This window comes from Heteronotia binoei, chromosome 7 (genome assembly GCF_032191835.1).
Source record: "Heteronotia binoei isolate CCM8104 ecotype False Entrance Well chromosome 7, APGP_CSIRO_Hbin_v1, whole genome shotgun sequence".
In the NCBI taxonomy this organism is placed as follows: Eukaryota; Metazoa; Chordata; class Lepidosauria; order Squamata; family Gekkonidae; genus Heteronotia; species Heteronotia binoei.
Genome location: NC_083229.1, coordinates 112,654,093 through 112,679,768, shown reverse-complemented (window position 1 = coordinate 112,679,768; position 25,676 = coordinate 112,654,093). Strand labels below are relative to the sequence as shown.

Sequence of the window (25,676 nt, the reverse complement as noted above, 5' to 3'; positions counted from 1 at the left end):
TGGATACAAAGAGGAGTTGGCCACAGTGAAGGAGCTGTAACCAACTTGATACTTCCGGAAAGATCCAAGTCCCTGTTGTTCTGAGATAAGCAATTTCAGCCCTGCAGGTACATAAAGGTAAAAAGGTAGTCCCCTGTGCAAGCACTGAGTCGTTACCGACCCATGGGGTGGGATGACGTCACATCACAACTTTTTGTTATGGGGTGGTTTGCTATTGGCTTCCTCAGTCATCTACTCTTTACCCCCAGCAAGCTGGGTATTCATTTTACTGACCTCGGAAGGATGGAAGGCTGAGTCAACCTTGAGCAGGTACATATGGGATCTTTAAAGAGGCAAAGAACCAGACTGAGGAGGAGCCAGCGAGGGAATAAAAAAGATATGGTGACGAAACTGAGTGAACAAAACTGTGCAAAGGATAAAGGAGCAGCCAGTTGGTTAGATAGTGACTCCGGGGGAGTTTGGCTTGCATTTAATTTGTTTATAAAATTAGGCAGCAAACCAGGTTGTTGGAAACAGATGACAGATGCTTTTTTGTGTGTTTGTTTAAGCTCAGTGGTCCATAAAATAAAGGCTTTAGTTAAGCATTTATACGTAACTACAACCCTTTTGTCCGCTGACACACCAATGTTTCCACAGACATTTCAGGTTTTTTTGTCAATTGGACACTCAAAATGATAGAATGTAAGGACAAAATCTATTCACAATTAAATTTAGAGTTTTGATTTTTCAACGGAAATGGCAGAAATGCAAATAATGAATGATAACGAACATGGAATTCTACCAAAAGGAGACTCTATGAATTTAGTTGAGTGAAATGGCCGGATACAAGTCATGGTACTGCCATCAAAGCTTGTCGGTAAGTGAATCAAGAGATAGAAAATTTACAACAATCCGAAATAAGGCAGAAAAATGACTTCCCGAATTAAGCAACTAAGATTAGTTTTCTCCATTTTACTAGGCTATAGTGAAAAAAGCATGCTGCTGTATGCTTTCACACAAGAGAAAGGACACAGCCAGGCCAATGATTTCAGAAGTTTCCTCCTTTTATAGCCAGTTTCGTAAAAAACCGGCAGACCACACTCACAAATATCATTTACTAAAAAGTGATGTCATTCAGCAAGTTCCTCAAAAGGCCATCTTAAAAAAAATATTGTCTACTAAGGAACTTGCTGAGCTATCTTGCTATTCACAACCACGAGTCCTTGCCAAAAAAATCCACTGCTGCTGAATTTACTAAATCAACTATCTGGCAGTCTTCTACTTTGTTACTCTCTCTAGTATTTTAATGCAAAGCGTTCAAAAATAGACGAAATCCTTATGGACTACAAAAGCAGGCCTATTCTGATGGAGTAGGTCAACAGCAAGTGTCCTTTGCGCTTGATGGGATGCATTTTGTATTTAGTGCTTAGAGCACCAAATGTAAGTAGTAAAGGGCCATGATTAAATATCTATGGAAGTGTGAAATGGTTTCAGTTTTTGCAGTTGCAATAGCATTCCTTTTATATTATGAAGGTATAAACAAATTTTGGTATTTCACAGACCTGCAACATCAGAAGGCCTTGTACTTATCATGAGAGTATGCTGAGTTTATAGGGTTGTAGAAGGAGGTTTACCTTTCTGTGGGTCTTCAGTTTCATTAAGTTCTTTTTGTGCTTCTTCAATTTTCTCTATGGAAAACAATAAAAAAAATCAGAATTAAAAGCAAAAATTAATATTGGATTAAAAAAAAAATTATTGCCACTCCCTGATGGACAACAATTTTGGACGATGAATATTTTCACCCGGGGTGGCAAACTTACAACCCAGGGGCCGAATCAGACCCCCCCCCCCAAAGGGCTCCTATCAGGCACCCAAGCAACTGGCTGTCATTTGCTTCCTTCTTCCTATCTCTTGCTTCCTTCTGCATAACAGCAGAGGCTTTGCAAGGCTTGCTCCGTTGCACAGGAACCTCAGAGCAAAACTTCTATTTTCTCCATTGGCTGAGGCTCCTCCCTTGGGGAGGAAGGCAGAGCTTGTTTTTCCAGACTCTCAATCGCACAGCAGAGCTATTGAGCAAAGCCTCTCTTCCTTCTATTGGCTGAGGCTCCTCTTCCCATCCCCTGGGGAAGGAAGGAAAGAGTCACAGCTTCCTTTGCCCAGTTCTCTCATGGGAGAAATACAAAGAAAGCACCTTTAAGATCAACAAGTGCTAACATTTTAAGCATGCTTTATGAGTTCGACACCCCTGCTCTAACCTATCCTTGCCTAAAATGTAATGGTAACCCAGTGGAGAATCAATCTATGATGAAAGTTTAGGGCAAATGCTACAATTAACACTAGGAATACAATACACTGAAATATAAAAGCCATAAATCAACATAGTCCATTAGCCAACTCATTACAGGCTTTAATTCTAGCTATCCAGATCTAAGTCTGTAGAAACAATATTCACTTATAAAACAAGGCTTAGTAAAGTCTCCAGGAAGATGCTCAGACTTTCTCATAAATTCAAGATGTCATAGTTCTGTGTTATATGATAGCTACCAAGAATGTATTTGTACATGGAAGGAATTAAGAGGCACTTTCAGATTATGTTAAAAGATTACAATGTGACAGAGAGAAAAGAGAGATGGTTTTAAAAGCATGCAGTACTGAAGCAGAGTTTAGAATTTCCCTTATTGATTCTTCAACAGAGTAAAAGCTTCAAACTCTTTGCCCTAAAAGAGAGCTACCACAATGCAGAGTCTTCAAGTCTGGGTCTTGCAAAAAAAAAAAAAAAAAGTCATCGTTTTGGCAACAACTGCTTTTATTATTGGAACAAAAACTCAAGGCTTCCTTTGTACATCTCTGAAAGTCCAAATGTACACAGGGTTTAAATTAGTGTTATTTTTATTCAAACCAAACAGAAGGGAGGGGAGGACCAATTTTAAACAACTCATTACAATATCATAAGCTTGGGGGAAAGCACATTAAAAACTTATTACAGTCGCAAGAGTAATATTTAGCTTCCTATACTCTGTCCCAACAGCTAAGATTTAAAAAAAACAACAACCCAAACACGATTTCCGTGTACATTGAGTAGCTGTGTTGGTCTGAAGTAACGAAAGAAAGTGAGTCTAGTTGCACATTCTTCCAAAGTGTACTTGCACGCCAAAGCTTATAGCTTAAATAAAACTCTGCTGGTCTTAAAGGTGCCACTGGACTCAAACTTTCTATTTCAGTGTGTAATCTGAAACACCTTCAAAGCCTTGTCTTTCCCTGGAAGCCACCCTAACGACAAAAACCATCATCTGGCCTTCCACTCCACTTGTCCTGAATTCCAATTTGCTTGTCTCTCTGTCTTTAAAAATGAGCCTCTGTTCTATCATTTCATTCATTCCATTCTCAAGCTACTTTTTGCTCTAGCATTCTTTGAATTGACCTCTTTGTCTGAGGTTTAAATGTGTTTACTCACAAGCAGGGGTGGAATTCTAGCAGGAGCTCCTTTGCATATTAGGCCACATGCCCCTGATGTAGCCAATCCTCCAAGAGCTTACAAAAAAGAGCCTTGTAAACTCTAGGAGATTGGCTACATCAGGGATGTGTGGCCTAACATACTAAGGAGCTTCTGCTAGAATTCCACCCCTGCTCACAAGTAGTCTCCTTATGCTCAACATACCTGTTCCATTGCTTGAACAGGTTGCAGTCTTAGGATTGGATCCAGGCTACATTTATCACTCATGGAAGGAGAGGGGCAATTTCTGCTGACTCCCTGTTCCAGTGGCATATTCTCAGTGTCCCCATGGCCCTAGAGTTGGCCGGTCTCCCCTAGGGAGCATGGGATTGCGGAGGGTGGGTTAGGGTTGTCAGTTCCAGGTTGGGAAACTCCTGGAGATTTAGGGATGCAGCCTGGGAGGACAGGGACCTGAGTGTGGTACAATGTTACAGAGTCCACCCTCCAAAGCATCCATTTTCTTCCAAGGATCTAAACTCTGTAGTTTGGAGATGAGCTGCAATTCTAGGGGATCCCCCAGGTCCCACCTGGAGGCTGGAATCTTCACCTCCCCCGCCCCCCAAGGAAAAGCACCACATGGAAATCAGTGGGCTGCAGTGGGAAGGGAGAGACAGGAAATCTCCATTCTACCACTGCAAAATTTAGTCTGGATCTAATCCATAATATATGATCTAAATGGTAATGCTGTCACAACATATAATTTTAATTCATGGCAGTTTCATAGTTATTAGCAAACTCTCACTCTAAGCACTAAGAGGCTTGGCCCTGAAAACAGGACCACAAAAATTAACACCCACTTGCCTCTTTATACCCCTTCTAATTAATTTCGGTTCCCCACCCAACTTCACGTGCTCACCCAACACCATCTTTCATCAAACTTCCCAATAGGCTTTCCTAGGGCTGAGATGAAATTACTCACTATTTTCACAAACACTTTCAGCAGTGCTGAACAATGCCTCCCTTGTTCGATTGTTTTTTGACACACCTTGTGCAAGTGTTTACTTGCTGGTTTAAACTGCCCTCATTCTCAATTGTCCTCAGTGATGTCACAGCACACGAGGCAAAAGTGATTGGCTATACAACGCTGGTATATTGCCTCATTCATAAAATAATCCTCAAGTGGGAGGGGTCACGCAGGTGACCTCTCTTAAGAAGAATGTAGCAGCAGCTAGATGGAAAGAACTGAGATGAACAGGTCATAAATGAATATGCAGGAAGTCTAAACTTCTTGTTTTTAAACAATTGTCATCCAAAATGCTAATGCTGAAAACCATTAACTGAAAGTGGAAAATATTATGAACAGTTTGGGTTTTGTCTAGTGTTCCCTCTAAGCTGAGTTAGTGTGAGCTAGCTCACAGATGTTTAGCCTCCAGCTCACACATTTTTATCTTAGCTCAGGAAAAATGGCCTCAGAGGAAGCTAATGTATGCAGTAACTCATGTCTTCAATCCCAGGAGCTCACAAATGGGAATTCTTGCTCACAAAACTCCACAGCTCAGAGGAAATACTGGTTTTGTCCTATCTTATCTTTCTGCATCATTTCTTACAACATGACATGCCTGTATTCAAGTTCCTCTCTCTTATGACCCAAAAATCATTAGTTACATTCAAAGCCACACACAAAGTAACCCTTTGTAGTACTACAGACATGAGAAGCCAAGTACAATAAGTTAATTTTTTAAAAAATATGGGATCACCATGTTCCATTGCCTGTACCCAAACTTTGGCAGGTGAGAGGTACAAAAAAGGCCCAACCTGAGCTGAAATAGGAGAAATGGGGAAAAGCTTTAAACACTGGGTTACAATACTAGGATCAGAAGATTTATTTTGGCTCACCGCTCTAAAAAACCCCCATAAAATTTCATGGCACAGCAAAGTTTAAAACTGGGCTGGAGAAAGGATATGTACACGGGTGATAACAAAGTCAAGGAAAAGGCAGTCAAGTGAAAACATCCTTAATTTCTCCCACTCAAAGCAGCAGAACTGGGAGCCGTTAGATTAAAAGTTGACTCAGAAATAACTTCTCCTTCATGGAATTTAAATTTAGGACAGGGGTTCAGCCCCTGGAATGTTTAATAAAATGATATCACACAAAATTCTTATAGCCACCTCCTCATGTTTGGGACTGCAGGAGTCAGATCAGTTCAGTTCAGACCATTATTGGCATAAGAACAATAATGACTCACAATCAAAAGCAGATACAAAGACCTGAAATATAGTAAGAACAATACATAAACAATCAATTAAAATAGCACCCAATAATACTAATCAAAAGTAGACACCCACCAATTAAAATACAGTAGTATGCCTAGATTTAATTTTATAGGCTTCTACTAAGAAGTTCGCAACACATGTAGTGATATGGGGATTAACGTCTTCTAAAAGGTAGGATAGATTTTTCCTTTTAGTAAATACATTGTGTTGGAGATATTCAGCTAAAAATTGTCTACGTTGTGAGGCCAGGAGAGGACATTCTAAAATAATATGGGATATAGAATCAAGGACTCCTAATTCACATGGGCATAATCTATTTTGGAGAGGTATCTGTCTAAACCTACCACAGAGAACTGTTGATAGGAAGGCATTTAAATGCGCCAAAGTAAAAGTCCGAAGATGGAACGGGGAGTCTAAAGTAAAAAAATAATGGGGTATCTTCCCATGTCTTTGGGGTATACCTAGATTGGCTGCAGAGCAAACAGGGGAATGTGAGGGGAACACTTTTGGTATTCGTGATCCATAAGCCTTGGTTGGATTGTTCTTAAGATATATAATTCGTCACATACAAAAAGAGTGTCCACCTCAATACCAATGTTTTGTAGTTTGTGGGTAAATGTAGAGAGCCAAATATGCCTGTCTTTCATCAGGTAGTGTAATAAACTTCCTGAATCCGTTCTGAAATGAATTTTTAACCAGAATTTACACGCCATAATCCAGGCTCTGGTTTCTAGAAGGTGTAAACCTAGCTCTGCACAAATGGATGAGTAGGGGACACTAAAATCTGACAGCAGAATGATGATTGCACATTCTCCACGCAGGGACTAAAGGCTCCAATCCACAATTCCATATAGCAACTTATGTCCTTTTGGGGAGGGTCATCCATAAATGGCCACCCAAAGTCAAGAAGGTCTGAAAAGAAGCATGCATGAATTAGACCTTAGAAATTGTTTTGGACATTGGATGAACTTTCTTTAAAAGGTCGCTGTCACTGTGATTACATGTTTTCTTCTACCACTTTCCCTGACCTGGATGGCCCAGGCTAGCCCTCATCAGAAGCTAAGCAGGGTCGGCCCTGGGTGGTTCTTGGATGGGAGATCATGGTGGAAGTTGAGGGTCACTATGCAGAGGCAAGCAATGGCAAATCACCTCTGAAGTCTCTTGCCTTGAAAACCCAAATAGCATGACTTCCACAAAGATCCTCCCATCGATGCTCTCTTTAGAAATTAAGCACAGCAGATTAGCGATTGGTGAAATCTAAGAGCCAGTAGGCTTCTTCTTCTTTTTTTTTCTGAGGCAGTACAGATGATAACATAGTTGGTGAACTGTGGACATTTACATGACTATGGAGAAACTGTATTCTGAAGGGGCCTTCCCCTTCACTCAGTTATTACAAAAAGGTAAATGTCTGTAGTACGTGATTTTCAAAAACTACTTTCTAAATCAGGAGTGTCAAATATGCAGTCTGGGGACCAAATCAGGCCCCCAGAGGGCTCCTATCAGGCCCCTGAGCAGCTGGCTGTTGTCTGTTGTTCTCCCTCTATCTTGCTTCCTTCTGCATAACAGTTTGCTTTGCAAGGCTTGCTCAACTGCACAGGAGATACAAAGCAAAACCTCTATTTTCTCCTTTGGCTGATAGTCTTCCCTTGGGGAGGACGGGGGGGGGGGAGGCAGAGCTAGTTTTTCAGGGCTCTCAATCACATAGCAGAGCTACTGAGCCAAGCCTCTCTTCCTTCTATTGGCTGAGGCTCCTCCCCCCTCCCCCAGTTCTCTGGGGAAGGAAGGAAAGGGCCAGAGTATCCTTTGCCCAGTTCCGTGGATCCCATGGGAGCAATATTTGCACAGCCAATCAAATCTTCAGTGGCCAATCAGCAGCCTTGCTTGGCAAAAGCCCCACCTGGCACCACCCACTTTCTAAAAACAGTTGGTGGGAGCCAGAAAAGGTGTCATTGGGCACCATAGACACCCCTGCTGCAAATCGTTCCATTTTAGTAAAATGTATCAATTGCTGCTCTGTACATGTTTAGGCCCTGATCTCTGTACCCTGAATAATCTAGGCCTTTGTCCTAGCCCTCTGTCTGTATTACATTTTATGAATCTGTATTAATCCAGCCCTTTGTCTGTATTAATTTTGGGACACTTCTTCTTTTGTGTGGGTTGGTATTGACCATAAAGTTTGTCTTGAATTTGCAGCACTTAGTCTTCTGGGTAACATCTGGATCTTAAGCCAATGTTTGTAAATGTGCTTAGTTTAGATTTACAGCTTTGCTATTTTTATCCTCACTGTTCACTGCTTTTTTTATTGACTACTTCTACACAATTTTAAAATAAATCACTTTTCTTCCGTTTTTTGAGTTCCTGAATTCAGGAGGTTTCAATCTGAATCTAGTACTTTATCCCTCACTGGCCACTACTATCAACCAGGCTGGTGTTGTGGTTAAGTGCATGGACTCTTATCTGGGAGAACTGGGTTTGATTCCCCACTCTGCACATGCACCTGCTGACATGACCTTGGGTCAGCCACAAGTTCTCTCAAAACTGTTCTGCTCAAGAGCAGTTCTGGGAAAGCTCTCTCAGCCCCACCTACCTCACAGGGTGTTGTGTTGTGGGAAGGGAAAGGAGCTTGTAAGATGCTCTGAGACTCCTTCAGGTAGTGAAGGGCAGGGTATAAATCTAATCTATTCTTCTTTTCTTCATTGTTTTGTGAAACCTGCCTGTAAGCTTCCTATCTTGCAAGTGTGACTTTCTTGATCTTCGTTCCAGGAGGTCTGGAGGCTTTGTCCCTTGGCCTCTGGCTGTATGGCTAGTGAAAAGGGGCTGGGGGTGGTGCTACCCTGGGGTGTCAGGTCTCATACTTCAGCTTTCTCGATTTTGTCTTGCTTCACCTGCCCCCTTCCAAGGGATCCTGGTTTGGGGTCCCTTGACACTACATATGCCATCTGAGTTCCTTGGAGAGACAAAGAAATGGAAATATAATAGCTGGCTAATAGATATAACCAGGACTTTTTTTGTAGCAGAAACTCCTTTGCATATTAGGCCACACACACACCCTGATGTAGTCAATCCTCCAAGAGCTTACAGTAGGCCTAGTACTAAGAGCACTGTAAGCTCTTGAAGGACTGGCTACATCAGGGGTGTGTGGCCTAATATGCAAAGGAGTTCCTGCTACAAAAAAAGCCCTGGATACAACCACTGCATCTGGAAATATTGGCATCCTGGAAATATTTAAGAGTTCATTACTAAGCAAATGAGAAGCTGGAACTATAATTTGAGATTCAGTTTCTATTTAAAGTCTATGTAAAATAATGAAAACCCTCGCACCTCAAGCTGCTACAAGTGTTCTTTTATTAGATCAATAAACTTTTTAAAAAAGAATAGGTGCTTTGAATTAAAGAACGACTGATGCAGATGGTATATAAAATGCTGGAGACAGAATGTCTTCCCGGGTGCTAACATTTACACTGCTCTGAGGGAGACAGTGTAAGCATGAGCAGAAAAATAAGCAGAAAAGGCTCTTAACTTTCATTCAGGACAACTTCATACTCGGTTATGTACTAATTGTGCTGATCTCAACCCCAGCATAATGTGTACTGTTCTTCAGAGGGGAACTAAGAAGTTAATGTTCTACTTCCCACCTTACACTAAGTAACAAAGGGGTTTTAGTCGTTAAATTCAGCCGCGGAAGGAAGTGTAACCAGCCCATTTCACACATTTTGCTCAAACTTCTGGCAGACTACAAAAATTAAAGCTGCTCTTTGAGTTGGTGATCCCCTCTCTACTGTCTCCCTGTATTCCTCTGTGTTGTTAAGAACATAAGAGAAGCCATGTTGGATCAGGCCAATGGCCCATCCAGTCCAACACTCTGTCACACAGTGGCAAAAAAATTTATATATACACATACACTGTGGCTAATAGCCACTGATGGACCTCTGCTCCATATTTTTATCTAAACCCCTCTTGAAGGTGGCTATGCTTGTGGCCACCACCATCTCCTGTGGCAGTGAATTCCACATGTTAATCACCCTTTGGGTGAAGAAGTAGTTCCTTTTATCCGTTTTAACCTGTCTGCTCAGCAATTTCATCGAATGCCCACGAGTTCTTGTATTGTGAGAAAGGGAGAAAAGTACTTCTTTCACTGACTGACATTTGTTCACTGTCTGACATTTCATCTGAGGCAGATAAGTCAAATTCATAAATATAAAATGGGAAAACATTTTAAGGAATGCCTGTTCAGATTAGGAATGGGCAAAAAATGGGAAAATGGAGGTTCGTGAAAGTTCAAGGTTCGTGAAAGTTCATGGTTCCCTTTAAGTGGCAAACTGTGCTGCTGCTACCAAGGCAAATGAACATTCACTTTGTGTGGTTTGCAAAAACCATTTAAAAGGATCGCTTTAAATCAGGGCTGTCAAACTCTTGGCCCGCAAGCCACACCCATCCCACCCAAGGCTTCAATCAGGCCCACAGCAATTTTCTGCCGCTCCGAGGCTGTCCACAACTGTTCCCAGCTTCTTCTGCCTTGTCTTTGCTGGCTTCTGGGCTTGCAAAGCTGCAAGGAAAACACAAAATGGGTTTTCCATTACGTGCACTCAGAGACCTTAATGGAAAATCCATTCCGTGTTTTCCCTGCAATTTTGTGTTGCAATGTATTTCAATGGAGTGGAGTGCTAAGACAGTGTTTTGCAGCATTTATGGCCAATGGAAGCTCCTTGAAAATAAAGGGTTGATGCTTTGAGCCAGCTTGTCTCTGCTGAATGAACTGGTGCCTAGTAAGTACTCTAACCTGGGAACTAACAGCCAAAGGGGACTATTATACTGGAGAGCAATTGCCAATTTGAGTAGACCTGTGAGGGGGGGGGAGAAGCTTGCAATGCCTAGCCATTTCATGTTTTCCTAGACTCAGAGCATTTTATATTTTTAGTTTCCATGGTGATCCTTGTGCTTTTTCTTCATGTTTTATTTTAAAAATTGCATTGCCATATCCCATTATTCCCCCACATTTCCACTTTAAACAAAATATCACAAGAGTTTTAAGCATGTTTGTATTTTAATTGTGCTTATCTGTATCGCTTATAAAGTTTATATCTCCACTACCTGGCATTAAATTTTATGATGTGCATGGCTTGGCCCCACAAAGTCCCATTTGTGTTGAATCTGGCCCTCGTAACAAATGAGTTTTACACCCCTGCTTTAAATGGTTTTTGCAAGTTGTGCCATGGCAGAGCTTTGGGGAAAGCATTTAAAGAGACCTTTGGTTCATGCCCATCCCTAGTTTAGATCCTTACACTTACAGCCTATTTCCTAAAGGATCTACACAATAACTATGCTGATTGGCTGTGTGCAACACCCTACAAGCTTGCACAGACCCACAAGAGAGATTGATCTCACAGAAAAATAGCTTCCCAAACACAGGGCACTGTAATATATAATACCAGGGGTCCTTTTGTCGAAAAATAGGTGGCGGAGCTAATTAGCATAACTCATTAGCATATCCCCCAGTCAAAAGCAACCCAATGCAAGAAAGGAGAGCCCTGGGCAGGCGAGGCCTGCTTGGCTAGAGATTCCTCCCTCCCATCCCGTCAAAAGGCCAGCAAGCCACCCACCACCCAAAATCATATAAGAAGTGGAGAAAGAATGGTATGGGCTTCTCCAGGAGTTAATGAGGGCTGCTGGGGGTGTGGCAAAGCTCCTGGTGGCTGGCTGGCTGCCAGCTCTCCTAATCCAAGGATTGTTATGCAGCTGCACTTACTATTCAGTGGACAAGGTAGGTGGGGAGGAAGAGGTGGAACCCTCAGAAAGGTTCAGGAGCTGTGCTCCTATGAGCTCCTGCTGAATCTGAGGCCTGTATTATACGTATATTTTAAAAATCCAGACACATGGTGCAGACTGTATACTGGAAATTACACTCGAATAATGCCCACACAAACCAAGCCCTGAAAAATCTGCCACTCATTTTTACCTGCTGGGCAAGAAGTTTGACAAGAAAGGACAATAAATCCCTTGCATTCTCCTGCTTTCTTCTAAATGTGTACTTCTGCCTTTATTTGTGCACACCGCAAGATTGAGGCTAAGATATAAACCCTACACTACAAAAAGACAGCCTTCAAATGTGAACTATTCCTTACAAAATTCTTAATTTCCTTCCAGTGGACGGGGCAAGGAAGAACACCGAGGGGGAGGAGAGATGACAAAAAAGCCATATTTAAAGCTGTCAAAAAAGTTATACTAAGAACTTTCACTTCCTGCATCTCTTATATACAGAACTAACCCTGTAAGAATGACAAAAGGTGAAAAGTCCTCTTGGAAACAGTAACTTCAGCTAGTGAAACTAATGAATGGAGGCATTTATTTGTATTGCAAATACAGCTAAAGTTTATTATAGCCAGAAACAGAAACCAAGAGAAAATACATTCTTCTCTGTTCTCAATGTATCTCTTTGTAGACTCGAATGAACTCTGCACAAGGAAACTAGTGGACTGCCTAAACAGAGACAGTAAGCAAATCACTCCTAGAACAACAGAATTTAGGAAACAGAATTTAAATGTTTTGATTAAATGTTGATATGGAAATCTATTTATTTATTTTGATAAATTTATATTCCGCCCTTTCCCAGATGGGCTCAGGGCGGATTACATCCAGGTAAAACCACTCAAATACAATAAAGCCAATAAAATGCAATTAAAACAGCGATGTAAAAGATTTTGGCAAAGTGTTAATACATTTAAATTGTGCCCAATTTCACCAACATTTCTGGAAAAGCTTCAAACAGCAAAGTTTAACAACCTACCGTACTTTGACCTTTCTTTCTTTTCAGAGGAGCAGATATAACACTGAGCATGTGGCAACAGTGTAATTAATATCTGGAAAGTATTATATAATAGCAGTTGTAATTATAACCAGGGATGTTACACACCTCTCTGTTTGGATTATAAATTTGATTGCAAATTGTACACTCTACAAAAAAAATCATTTATTTTTAAAACTTCGAAGTTGGTAAGAACTAGAATTAGACTCTGAGCGCATGCATAGTTTTCTAGGCTATCCCAATTTTCTCCCATTCCTCCTCTATCATCTTTGTTTCAAGTTAGACAAATTAACAATGTACAAAGAGGTATTTTGATGCTAATAGTGTACCTGTGTAGGGGATGGAATGGGGTGCTGAGATTTAGACTAACATTTCTGTAAGTGTGAAGACTTGGGCTTATGGAGCATAGTTTCCCCCATTTTCTCCCTTCCCCCCACCCCCTCCACACTCTGGCAGCTCCACTGCCCTCTGCAATCCTCTTCTTGTAGGTTCCCTGTGTCCCAGGAACAAGATTTCAGGGGACATTTGAGGGCTGTGGAAGGGGAGAGGCAGGAAAACCTCACTTGGTGGGTGGAATTCCTTGTGCTCATAGAAAAAAAATTTGTATCCAATCTAGTGCATCTCTCTCTTCTTGACCATGCCCTACTCCACATCAGATTCCATGTTCATCATGGGAGGATTGGGGTGTGGGTCACAAATATTCTGTGCAAGTATGATCTTGGACTGCTCTGCCACAGGTATCCCACTGAAGCATCCAAGAGAGGAGCAAATATTAACCTGTTGCACCAGTTCTCCAGGGGGGAGGCAGAGAAGGAAGCGGCATGAGTTGTTTGAAAAGGAAAGGTCCTCTGTGCAAGCACCAGTCGCTTCCGACTCTGGGGTGACGTTGCTTTCACAACATTTTCACAGCAGACATTTTATGGGGTGGTTTGCCGTAGACTTCTGCAGTCATCTACACTTTCCCCCCAGCAAGCTGGGTACTCATTTTACCGACCTTGGAAGGATGGAAGGCTGAGTCAACCTCGAGCTGGCTACCTGAAAACCCACCTACCACCGGGGATCGAACTCAGGTCGTGAGCAGAGCTTAGGACTGCAGTACTGCAGCTTTAACACTCTGCGCCATGGAGCTCTTACCTCTTACTAATTTGTTTACCTATTACTAATTTCTAATACTGCTCATTTGACCTGACTGCCAACTCTTAAGCATGTTCGATTGTAAAATATGTATGCCTTTTAACACAGCCACTTGGAAATTGTAGTGAATTCTGAGCATGCGCCAAGAAGATGAATGCTACTAACTGCACAAAAGCAGCGCATACGCTCTTATACAGTTGATTTCCAAATGATCCATGGGTTGTCCCATGATGAGCCAGGACGATACATAATCCAAATTGTGACCATGAGTCAACATGTTGAATGCCGACACTGTTAGATCCAAAACTACCATACATACTGCACATTGTGAATTGCTGAGGTGATCAGATGAACTGCCTGACTCAACAGCAAACAAAGCACATTTCATTCTTGAATTGCTGCTTTACAAACATTTAATCATCCCTTGATGTAAACTCTGTGGTATGCAATCATTTTTGATCAATAATTGCCACGTACTAGGGTTGGTCCTGGTCACTATTTGAATGGGAGACCACCAAGGAAGTCTAGGTTCATCATAGTACTATGCACTAGCATGGATAAGCAGGGTTGGCCCTGGTCAGCTTTTGGATTGGAGACCACCAAGAAATACCAGGATCGCTATGCAGAGGCAGGCAATGGCAAGCCATCTTCCAATGTCTCTTGCCATGAAAATCCTGAGGAGTCACCATACGTTGGCTGTGACTTCACTGTAAGAAAGGGGAAGAGGAGGAGGAGGAAGACGACATTGGATTTATATTCTGCCCACTGCCCTCCACTCTGAATCTCAGAGTCTCAGAATGGCTCACAATCTCCTTTATCTTCCTCTTCCACAACAAACACCGTGTGAGGTGGGTGGAGCTGAGGGAGCAGCTGCAAGAGCTATGGCTAACCCAAAGCCGTTCTAGCAGCTGCAAGTGGAGGAGTGGGGAATCAAACCCGGTTCTCCCAGATAAGAGTCTGTCCACTTAACCACTAAACCAGACAGAAAGACAGACACATTGAGCTCTGTATCTCAGAAACTCAAATATCAAAGAGGACAGGCCATGGCTTTTTAAAGACAAAATTAAAACTAAAACCACATTTTATTAAAATGCTTGACACACTCAAATGAGGACAATCACACTTTAAGCGTTAATTTCTAAACATCATTAGCTCAAATCTATCTTTTTTTAAAATGCCCATGTTTGCTGTAAATTGCTTTGCCCTACGGGGCAGCATGCACACAGACAATGTTGGGTGCGTGAACATTACCCTTATTACAATTGATACAAAAACTGCACTGAATTTGATTGAGCTAAAGAATGATCCTGCTAGCGGAATAAGATAAATTTAACCAAGCATCCTAATGTGTGGGCGGGTAGGTGGGTGTTCTCCACATCACTGCTACTCAAATGCAGCGCAAAGGGAAAGGGAATTTATAGCAGTGTATAAAAATCATCTGCAAAAGGTTTAATAACAGGAGGAAGAGATGAACTAAAATGTATGCAGCCTCCCTTCCTAGCATCTTCCTGGGGAGCCCAGTGCAGTTTTCACAGCAGCATTATTTTATTTTTAATTATTTAAATAACTCCTATGTATGAAAGCACAGTAACAGGATCACTGATGACATTACAGCCTTCAAATAGCTGCGTATGGTATGGTACCTGCAAAATGTGTAAAAATTTGAAGTAATTCTTGTGAACAAGCAGTTTGATTGCTGATGGGACAAACAACAGAATGTATAAAAATGCTCCTACTAAGAGCTGGGCACCCGCGTGCTCTCCTTCCTACACACACGCTGACATTTTAAACGATTCCGCTGAAGAACATTACGACTAAGCAGACAACCTCTGTGATTAAAGTGAATTTACGCTTACATGGCATGAGAAATGAATCCAATTACAATCCTGGCCATTCATAAAGGTAGAAGGTGGTCATGGCTTCTGAATTCAAAAGCGCTCTGTCTCAGTCCTAGTAGGCTGTGTCAGCTCCCGAGGAGATTTGCAAACCTACTGCCTTCTAAGCTTGGAGGTTCAGTTTTTCTTTAAATGCCCTCTAGACAAGAGCTAACGCTAGACTCTAAACAGTGGTGGGAAATGCTGTCAAGTCATAGCTGACTTAAGGCAACCCCTTAGGGTTTTCAAGGCAAGAGACATTCAGAGGTGGCTTGCCATTGCCTGCCTCTTTATAGCCACCCTCATATTCCTTGGTGGTCTCCATCCAAGTACTCGCCAGAGTTGACCTGCTTAGCTTCTGAGAAGATCTAGCTAGCATGAGCCATCCAGATCAGGGCACAGCTCTAAATACTACATGCTTTATTAGCGTTAGATGTTGTTGTCTTAACTCTACCTTAAGAGGGGAGCAGGAGAGATGATCAGCTTCGTTATTAACCAACTTGCATTTTCATTTACCCCTGACTCTTGTACAATACAATACAATACAATAAGAATACAATAAAATAACCTTTATTGGCATATCGAACATGGCAAGGAACCAATCCATCCATCAAATGGCGATCAAATACATCCATCCATCAAATGCAAATACATCAAGCACCTTGTAGATGCTAAATATAAAATGTTTGCGACAGTTTCAATTACCAGTTGGTTCCGAGTTGACAACAGGAAGACAATTTTATATTTGTTGGGCTTCACTGTTTGCTCACTCAGACAGGGGTCAATGAGTATGGAGCGCATGTCAGAGTAAAAAGTACTGTTTAGGAACACATGTTCTAAAGTTTCTATCTCTGGACATGCACAAGAGCACAGTCTGTTAGCACAGGGAGTTTTATGGAATCTTCCAAGAAGTAGCTCAGATGGTAGCACATTGAACCTAGCTAATGAACAGGCTCTGCGTTGCCAGGGGGCCGTAGGAAAACAGGTTTACAGTACAATCCTAAACCGAGTTACACTCTTTAGGGTTTGCAGAATCTTTTGGGATCAAGTGCCGTGTTCTACTGGAGAAAGTTTTCCTTCCAGACGTTTCGTTCTCAGCTGCGGAGAACATCCTCAGTGGCGTTGCAGCCAGAGCAGGCGCTCAGACCTTCTTGGCTGCTGTGCATTGAGTGGGGCCAGGGCTGCTGGAGAGCTGCTATTTCTAGGCTGGAGGGGGTGTGATGAAAGGGCAATTGATTTGTGGATGTGCCCATTGTTTGGTGGGCTTCCTGGAAGGGTAGTGATAAGGAAACTGGCTGTTGAATGTGGCCATTGTTCTGTGTTAATTGCTGGGAAGATTGGAAGGGGTTTGAAGATAAGGAAGATGGTTGTTGATGTGCTGATTGTTCTGTGGAATTTGCTGGTTGTTCTGAGACTTTCTGCAATTTATAGTCTGTAGGGTGTTTTGCAGAGCTGGGTACCAAGATTGGTGGATGAAAATGCCTTCTTCCTTTCTGTTACATCTGCTGAATCCACTGAGTTCAATGCATTGTTAGTACCTGCACAGTCCCATGGGAAACTTTACAACCAACCAGAGTATCTAAGCAGACTTAGGTATATCCCCTGTTTTGATGAAAAGGTCAGTAAGAGCCAGCTTGGTGTAGTGAGTTGTGTACAGACTCTTATCTGGGAGAACCGGGTTTTGATTCCCCACTCCTTCACATGCATTTGCTGATGTGACCTTGAGTCAAGTCACAAGTTCTCGCTGTGCTGTTCCTCTCAATAGCAGTTTCTGCCAGAGCTCTCAGCCCCACCTACCTCACAGCGTGTCTGTTGTGGGGAGGGGAAAGGAAAGGAGATTGTAAGTTATTCTGAGACTCCTTCAGGTAGTGAAGGGTGGGGTATAAATCCAATCCCTTCTTCTTTCCATGTTTCACAAACGCACACAACAAATTCAGTCCTTAATCCAGAATATTATGTAACTCTCTTCATACCATTACCTTGGCTAACTGACCTGCATCAACTGAATATGATCCTGTTGGTTCTTCAGGATATTTCAGAGCTATCAATAGCATGAGATACTTCTGGACCTGCATATTTCTGCTTTATAATAATTCCGCTCATTGCTAAGGACAGTGTCATTACAGAAGGTGATACAACTGCTGCTTCTCACCATGGGAAGTTCCTTAGGACCCAGTTTTATCCCACAGACTCTAACATGTACATGAAACTGCTGGGTGAGATACTCAAGGGATACGGAGTCCAGCAGAATCAACACGCTAACCATATCCTAGCTGTAGTTCTCCTATACATCAGATCTGGGTGAGGTGGTTTTCTTTGTGCCATGGTGTAGGGTTTGGGTCATTAATGGCCTTTGTGTAGCTTAATAACCTCAATCCAGACATATCAGTGTACTGATAACAGGAACTGACTGGCCTGGTAAATGGAGAAACACTTATCCTTCATGGGCTCAGACCTTCCCTAAAGAGTCATGTTCACAGCTGGGGGAGGGGGGGAGGCTTTAGGATTCCTATCTAGTAATTATAATGTAAAATGTCTTTTGACAACTTTGAACGATTTGCCAGTTTTGCCTATTGCTGAAAGGTAGGCATAAAACAATTGTGGGCAAACCTCAGGAACTTCCAGAATAGATTAACATATTTAATATGAGACTGGCCTTAAAGGTGGGTTCCAAAATTACAGCTAATTTGCAATACCATTGCCTAAAGAGTTTTTAAGATGGGACAATCCTAAAAGACCTACATTGGTTAGGAGTTTGGTTCTGAGCCCAATTCACAGTGCAGGGGTTTGATCTTTAAAGCACTATAAAGGCTCTGGATCAAAAGGAGTCCACATGAGCCCTTTGGCTTATAATGTATTTGTGAGGCCCTGCAGTGGATACCAAGCCAAGCAGGGGAAAAGCCCAGCAGGAACTCATTTGCATATTAGGCCTCACCCCCTGACATCACCATTGTTTCACACTCAGGGCTTTTTGTAGAAAAAGTCCAGCAGGAACTTATTTGCATATTAGGCCACACACACCGATGTCACACTAGTTTCGCACAGGGCTTTGTTGTAGAACCCAGCAGGAACTCATTTGCATATTAGGCCACACCCCTGACACCTAGCCAGTCAGAACTACATTCCTGTGAATTCCTGCTCAAAAAAGGCCCTGAGGCTGCATGCGTCTAATCTCCAAGTCCAGTACTTTATACTATTATACAGACGCTCTCTCTCACCTTCTATACTATCACTAGCAATAAATAAAAGGAACAGAAAACTTTTAGGTAATGTGGAGATCATGCTGTGTCTGTAAAGTCCCATCAAGTAGCAGTTGACTTAAGCCACCCCAAAGAGTTTTGCATTTAAAAAAACCCACTCTCTATAGCAAAGTCTACTGTTCTTTGGTTTCCTGCCCCAGACCTTCTGTGTGGACGTCTTGTGAACAGGAAATCATTTCCCTCCAGAGCAGTGTGTGTTGGCTGTAGAGTTCATTTATTATATCACACTAAATTTATGCCAAATGAACCACAACAACCATACGTCAAAAGCAATTCCGGACAGCTCATTCATGTAACAACTAGACTTTACATACTCATATCCAGGGATTTTTTTTAATAGCAGGAACTCCTTTGCATATTAGGCCACACCACTCTTATGTAGCCAATCCTCCAGGAGCTTACAGGGTTCTTATTGACTGAAGTGGGATGGATAAGCAACTATTTGGGATAGAGCAGTATTTCTTAACGGAGGATATACCCTTCACTCAGGGATATTATTGTACAAGATAATCTAAAAATCTCATGGGGGCATTCTGAACTGGGGGGAGGGGGCACAATAAGTCCCATTTAGGATTTTAGGCAGCCTACTTGCAAAAGTTTCTGACAGCCAGTAGTGCCAAGTTGCTTCATACAGCTCATCCAACTTGGGGACAAAATCCAAGGTCACATATTTGCAGGGCTTTTTTTGTAACAGGAACTCCTTTGCATATTAGGCCATATTAGCCCCTGATGTAGCCAATTCTCCTGGAGCTTGCAGGGCTCTTAGTACAGGACCTACTCTAAGCTCCAGGAGGACTGGCTACATCAGGAGTGTGTGGCCTAATATGCAAAGGCGTTTCTGCTACAAAAAAAGCCCTTCAGATTTCTCAGCCAGACTATGCAAAAAGTGGCACATAGGAGTCTAATAAATAATTCAGGAGTCGGGTGATCAGGCACAAGGATCTCAGCTGTACAGCTTCTGTTTAGCATGCCAAAGGTCCCAGATTCAATCCCAGACATTTATAGTTAAAAGCAGGGGTGGAATTCTAGCAGGAGCTCCTTTTCATATTAGGCCACACACCTCTGATGTGGCCTATCCTCCAAGAGCTTACAAGGCTCTTTTTTGTAAGCTTTTGGAGGATTGGCTACATCAGGGAGGTGTGGCCTAATATGCAAAGGAGCTTCTGCTAGAATCCCGCCCCTAGTTAAAAGGATTTGGCAGTAGGTGATGTGAAAGATCTCTGCCTGAGACTCTGGAGAGCCACTGCCAGTCGGAGCAGAAAATATCAGCCTTGATGGATCACAGCTTCATGTGTCGCTTTGCATGTACGCCTAAAATCTTTGCATGCACACCTAAAATCTGTGTGTCATATGCATGTGTCATAAATATACTTATACTTTTTATGTCATAATTTTACTTGGGGGTGGGGGTGATTCAGTGAAAATATTGTATACTAAGAGGACAACTGGATGGCCCAGGCTAGCTCTATCTCATCAGATCTCAGAAACTAAGCAGGGTCTTCTTTGGTCAGTATTTGGATGGGAGACCTTCAAGGAAGTCTAGAGTTGCTATGCAGAGGCAGGTAATGGCAAAACAGCTCTGAATGTCTCTTATCCTGCAAACCCTACGGATTTGCCATAAGTTGGCTGGGACTTGATTCTTTTTTTTTTTTAATATCAAATTCTTATTGAAATATAGTCAAAGATTTACAGAAATGCATGTCAGTAATGCAAGGTAAGCCATAGAAAAAACAATTCCATCAGTATCAACCATCAGATAAGCTAGCAACCAATATCAAATAGAATTAAACCGGATGCTAAGACGATAATATGCATGTATTTCCTAAGACATTTAGTGAAATGCTAACGGTGAAAGTACATTGTTATCTAGTTGAATATCTTGACCACACACAATATCTGTACCCAGCTTATACCTAAGGAAAGGTAACCCATTTATCCAAAAAATAATATGAACCTGGCTTTTTAACTACTGTAACTGTATCAGCAAGATTATCCATGATAAAGTATTCCCAAAGTTTATTTTGCCATATTGACAGGAGTGGAGGATCCACCACAAGAGGAGAGCAGTGGAATAAAAAGTTAGAAGTCACTGAGGTAAACAGTATGGCTATGGCACGAGGTTACACCAAAGACACGTCAAGTACTAACAGCAGGGGGATGGTAGCCCACCAAGGAAAACAGCTAAACTAAAAAAGAAAGACCTACGTGGCTAGAGATTTATGACATTTGTGCCTCACTGAATTTGAGGGAAATAGTTATCACCACAATCTTCACTGGAGAGACAGGGCAGTTTTCTTTATAACAGGAAGTAACACAACATATGGATCACTCTGAAGCAATGGAAAGTTTGAGGCATCTTTAAGACCAACAAAGGTTAATTCTAAGTACAACTTCAGCCATATTTAAGTAGAATTGTAAAATACCAATTTAATAGATGGAATCTGAAAGACCATTCAATTAATTCGTTTAAGACTTCCAAGATAGAAGACTAAGTCCAAAATCAGAATTGAGTGGTAAAGGTGAACACATTTTGCCGTGTAATGGCTGAGTCCACACACCGAAGTTCCCAGATTAAATTATTTCAGTGATGCTGGAGGCACTTTTCCAGCCTCCAAAATTAGGTATTTCCTACCTACACAGAACTCCATTTAGGTTTGTTGGAACTGCTTGATTTGAACTCATTTTTGCTCTTATTCCGAAGAACCAAATTGACTACGCTTATCTTTCAAACCTGAAATGGGTCCTACTATCTCTTGAGAAAGCTTGTATCTCAAGAAAGAACATCTCTATGACACTGCAAGGAGAAGTCAAATGAGTTTCTGGAATAACAGGCAGATGACATTCAGTTCTCCACCTTCTACCACAAGCTCTAGTGAAGCAATGGAATCCCTCAGCCCCCAGCCTGGAATAAGCAATGGGGATAGATTAGGTCCAACGAACCGAAGTTTGTTCCAAGTATGTTAACGGTTGTTAAGGACACCTTCTGCATCTGCTGCAACATATTCCAACTGGCCGCAAAATGTTTTGATGGAAAAGAAGAATGCTGGATGCTTTTTCCAGAACTGCAGTACACATATGTGGCATCAATGACAGAGCCATGGCCCCTCTTCTGTTTTGGGATGTGGAGAAACGCCATTTTAGGCCTGTATTTAACTGGAGGCAGGCTTTGGGCCTAGTCTCCTCCCTTCCCCTCCTATCTCGAAACAGCAATTCTGAGGAGGCCTAAACCAGTTCCTGGGCTGGAACTGCAATTTATATTGGAGATTCTGGGTGGGAAGCAGACAGTTAAAGCTAGAAATCAGTTGAGTTCAGTCTTGGAGTTCAGACAGACTCAGGAAGGTATGGTCAGGCTCGCAACAATCTAAGTGAGGTGCCTGCCTTGCATGACATTCAGTCAGGGCAAGTATTAGAACAGGGGGAGAAGGAACATTTTTTCCCTACTTTGATCTGTTTCTTCTGTTCACTATTTTAAAATGCCTGTACATAGTTATATCCTGTAAATAAATATTGTGTCTGTTTAAAGTGGAGTCCCTCAGTACCACATAGTTCCCCCAACCGCTTGGAACACTAGGAGTGGGTAGGGGAATCCCTAGGGTGGAGAGGAGTGGCACAGCAGCTGGTTGCCAACTCTCTAGGGGTGCCCCAAATATCCCCAGGAAGCTCCAAGAAGGGTTCTTAGTAAGTCCAGAGGGAGGTTAGGAGGCTGTCCCACCTAACCAGAGCCCAGAGAGGGACAGTGGTGGCAGCGAATACCCTGAGGCAGCAAAGTGGAACAGCCCTTTCAGGTCAGTATACTGAGAAGGGCTGGGGACAGCTAGCAGACGCAGGATTGGTCCGCCACATGGGGCAATCTGCTAAACCTTTGTAATGGATTGGCCAGGTATCATCAGAAAGGCCTGCCCAAACCACAGTAGATAAGAAGGTACTTTCATCACTACCAATAAAACTCTTTATGCAGCCTGCCTGATTTAGATTTTTTTTTTAGCAGGAACTCCTTTGCATATTAGGCCACACACCCATGATGTAGCCAATCCCTCTGAAGCTTATAGTAAGTCCTGTAATAAGAGCCCTGTAAGCTCCTGGAGGATTGGCTACATCAGGGGGGTGTACCCTAATATGCAAAGGAGTTCCTGCTACAAAAAAAGCCCTGCCCTGCCAAAACTGTGAAATACATGTACTGTAGTCAAATACACAAGGGTTTCAAATCAGCAGGGGTGGAAATCTAGCAGGAGCTCCTTTGCATATTAGGCCACACCCCCTGATGAAACCAATCCTCCAAGAGCTTACAAGGCTCTTTTTTATAAGCTCTTGGAGGACTGGCTACATCAGGGGTGTGTGGCCTAATATGCAAAGGAGCTCCTGTTAGATTTCCACCCCTGCAAATCAGTAGCCACATTCTACATTTTCACATACTTGGTAATTGCAACCTAAACTGTGTAGTTAAGGACTGCACTTCTAGTGATTTGCCACAGGATGTGAAGGAGCAGATGGGCCCAAGCAGATGGTGTTTCAAGAATATCTTGAAACTCCCAGACTGTCAAGACACATAGGTTCTTTTATTTTCAGCAACTGCTTCCCCCATTCAGGACCAAGAGACGACATAACCATAGTAACAGGCTGACTTATCAGGTATAACCAAATGCCTGTCTATTCACAAATCAGCTGAAGATCCAGATCTTTGCTTAGTTACTTCAAACCCTGCACAATAACCTTCTCTCTCCATTCACTGTAACCAGCACATGAAACTGACATTAAAATGCACAAATTTTTACATAAGCAGAGAATCCTTAATCACTTAAGAATATGAACAATATTCTAATTATAAGCTAATTCAATACCCAGTCGTTGGTATTAATATGTTCAATATGTTACCTTAGGGGTCTACTAGTCACCAAGTTCTGTATGTATTTGAACGTCGATGGACTTCGTGTATTCGTTTGGGTTCTCTTTTCCCAGTTATGTTTTCCCGTTCCATTGTGTTAACATTTTTAAATAGCATCTCTCGAGCTAACCATATCCAGCAAACTAAAAATATACCCGCTATAGCTAGAAGATAGCTTCGCATTAAATGTAACGTCATTATCTGATTCTAAATCCAACAATACTATAGTTAGGTTTCTCAAAAAAAGGACATTTCTCCCACTCCTATTTAAATCATGCTATTCACATATAACGTAACAGCTTTGTATATTTTTTTGACTTAAAAGCCAGGATTTAACGGCTATAATTGCAGACAAAACACAGTTTTAATAATGGTACCAAAACTGACCAGACCACAAGAAACAGAGGCCTGCACTGTCCAAAGCTCACCACTAGGAGTCAGCTTTGCATATGTCCTGCACCAACCTTTACCCGACATATAAGAAGAAGTGAATACAAAGCTAGTAATGCTGATTGTCAGCACACACTTGCTGTATGGGCAGGAGGGAGGATAAGGGGAGGCGGAAATGACCCACATGCTGAAAGGGGTCTCAAACTTTGCCACACTCAGTTCTCTCACCAATTCACGGGGTAGGTACTTAACAGAAAGCAGCACAACAGACAGCTTGACAGAAAATGCTGCGCAACACACCAGTTTTTTTTCCTTGTCAGTTCTGACAGCATTTTAGGGTTAAACTGATCCTCTTCCTGTCACAGAGGGCTCCATGGAGTAGAGAAGGACAGGAGGGAAGAGGGTGCGTAGCCTTTCCCCCTGCCAGCCGTTTTCCTTTTTTCCCCCTGTGTAGCCTTTTCCATAACCGTCCCTTCCGGCTGCTCTCCTCTATTCTCTCATGATCTAGATTTGTGTTTGGCAGGAAAATCACTTGGGGGAACACTGCAAGGACAAAAGGATGACAAGTAAAGAGTTAAGCATCCCCAGGGGTCATTTTGTGGAAAAATAGTTGGTGGAGCTCATTAGCATAACTCATGAGCATATGCTGCCCCCCCCCCCCACCAGCCAAAAGCAACCTGATGCAAGAAAGGAGTCCCGGGCGAACAAGATCTGCTTGGGCTGGCTAGAGATCCAGCCAGCCCAAGCAGGCAAGCCACTTGCCACCAGAATCAGTGGAGAAAGGGTGGCAGGGGTTAATGAGGGCTGCTGGGAGCGTGGCAAAGCCCCTGGTGGCTGGCTGACTGCCCACTTTCCTAATCTAGGAATTCTTATGCAGCTGCACTTACTATTTAATGAACAAGGTAGGTGGGGAGGAAGAGGGGGAACCCTCAGAAAGGTTCAGGAGCTGTGCTCCTGTGAGCTCCTGCTGAATTCAAGGCCTGAGCATCCCTATCCGTTTATATCCTTTTACTCTGCTTTTCTCCACAACTGGGACAAAAAAACAGCTTACAGGATCATTCCCCCCCCTCCTTACAACAAGCCCCTGTGAGGTAGGTCTGGCTGAAAGAGTTCAGTTGGGCTCAAAGTCATTCAGCAAGAGTCCATAGCACAGTGAGAATATGAACCTGAGTCTCCAAGACCCTAGTCCAATGGTCTCATCTCTACACAGGATTTGCCCTTGTGTTAAAGCTCTGGTGGCTGCTACTGACATTCTGGCATGCAAGCTGTATACTGGGCCTACTCTGAAACTCGAATCAATGCAGACTGGGGGTGGGGGGGGGAATTAAAGTATAAAGCACGCTGAAGGGAAATAATAGATGCATGAGTGTACCCCGAAGGCACATCTAAAAACTAAGCAGTTCCAGCACAAACTCAAACAGGGTGGGTGTCACAGGTTTTAACCAGTGTCCCCTCTAAATTGAGTTCATGTGAGCTACCTCACAGATTTTTTAGCCTCCAGCTCATACGTTTTGGTCTTAGCTCAGGAAGGATGACCCCAGAGCACACTAATTTATGCAGTAACTCACAACTTTAATGCCAGTAGCTCATGAAGTAGAATTTTTGCTCACAAGACTCTGCAGCTTAGAGGGAACATTATTTTTAACTC

General features: G+C 42.5%; 1 protein-coding gene across 3 annotated transcripts in view; it reads right to left on the bottom strand.

The window, feature by feature from the left end:
• HIVEP1 (HIVEP zinc finger 1) overlaps positions 1-25,676 on the bottom strand; it is a 123,430-nt gene that overhangs the window by 44,940 nt on the left and 52,814 nt on the right. For all 3 annotated transcript variants that reach the window (XM_060244213.1, XM_060244215.1, XM_060244214.1), the window contains exon 3: positions 1,614-1,667. In XM_060244213.1, the coding sequence (XP_060100196.1) occupies positions 1,614-1,667 (54 nt within the window). The remainder of the gene's footprint in view (positions 1-1,613; positions 1,668-25,676) is intronic.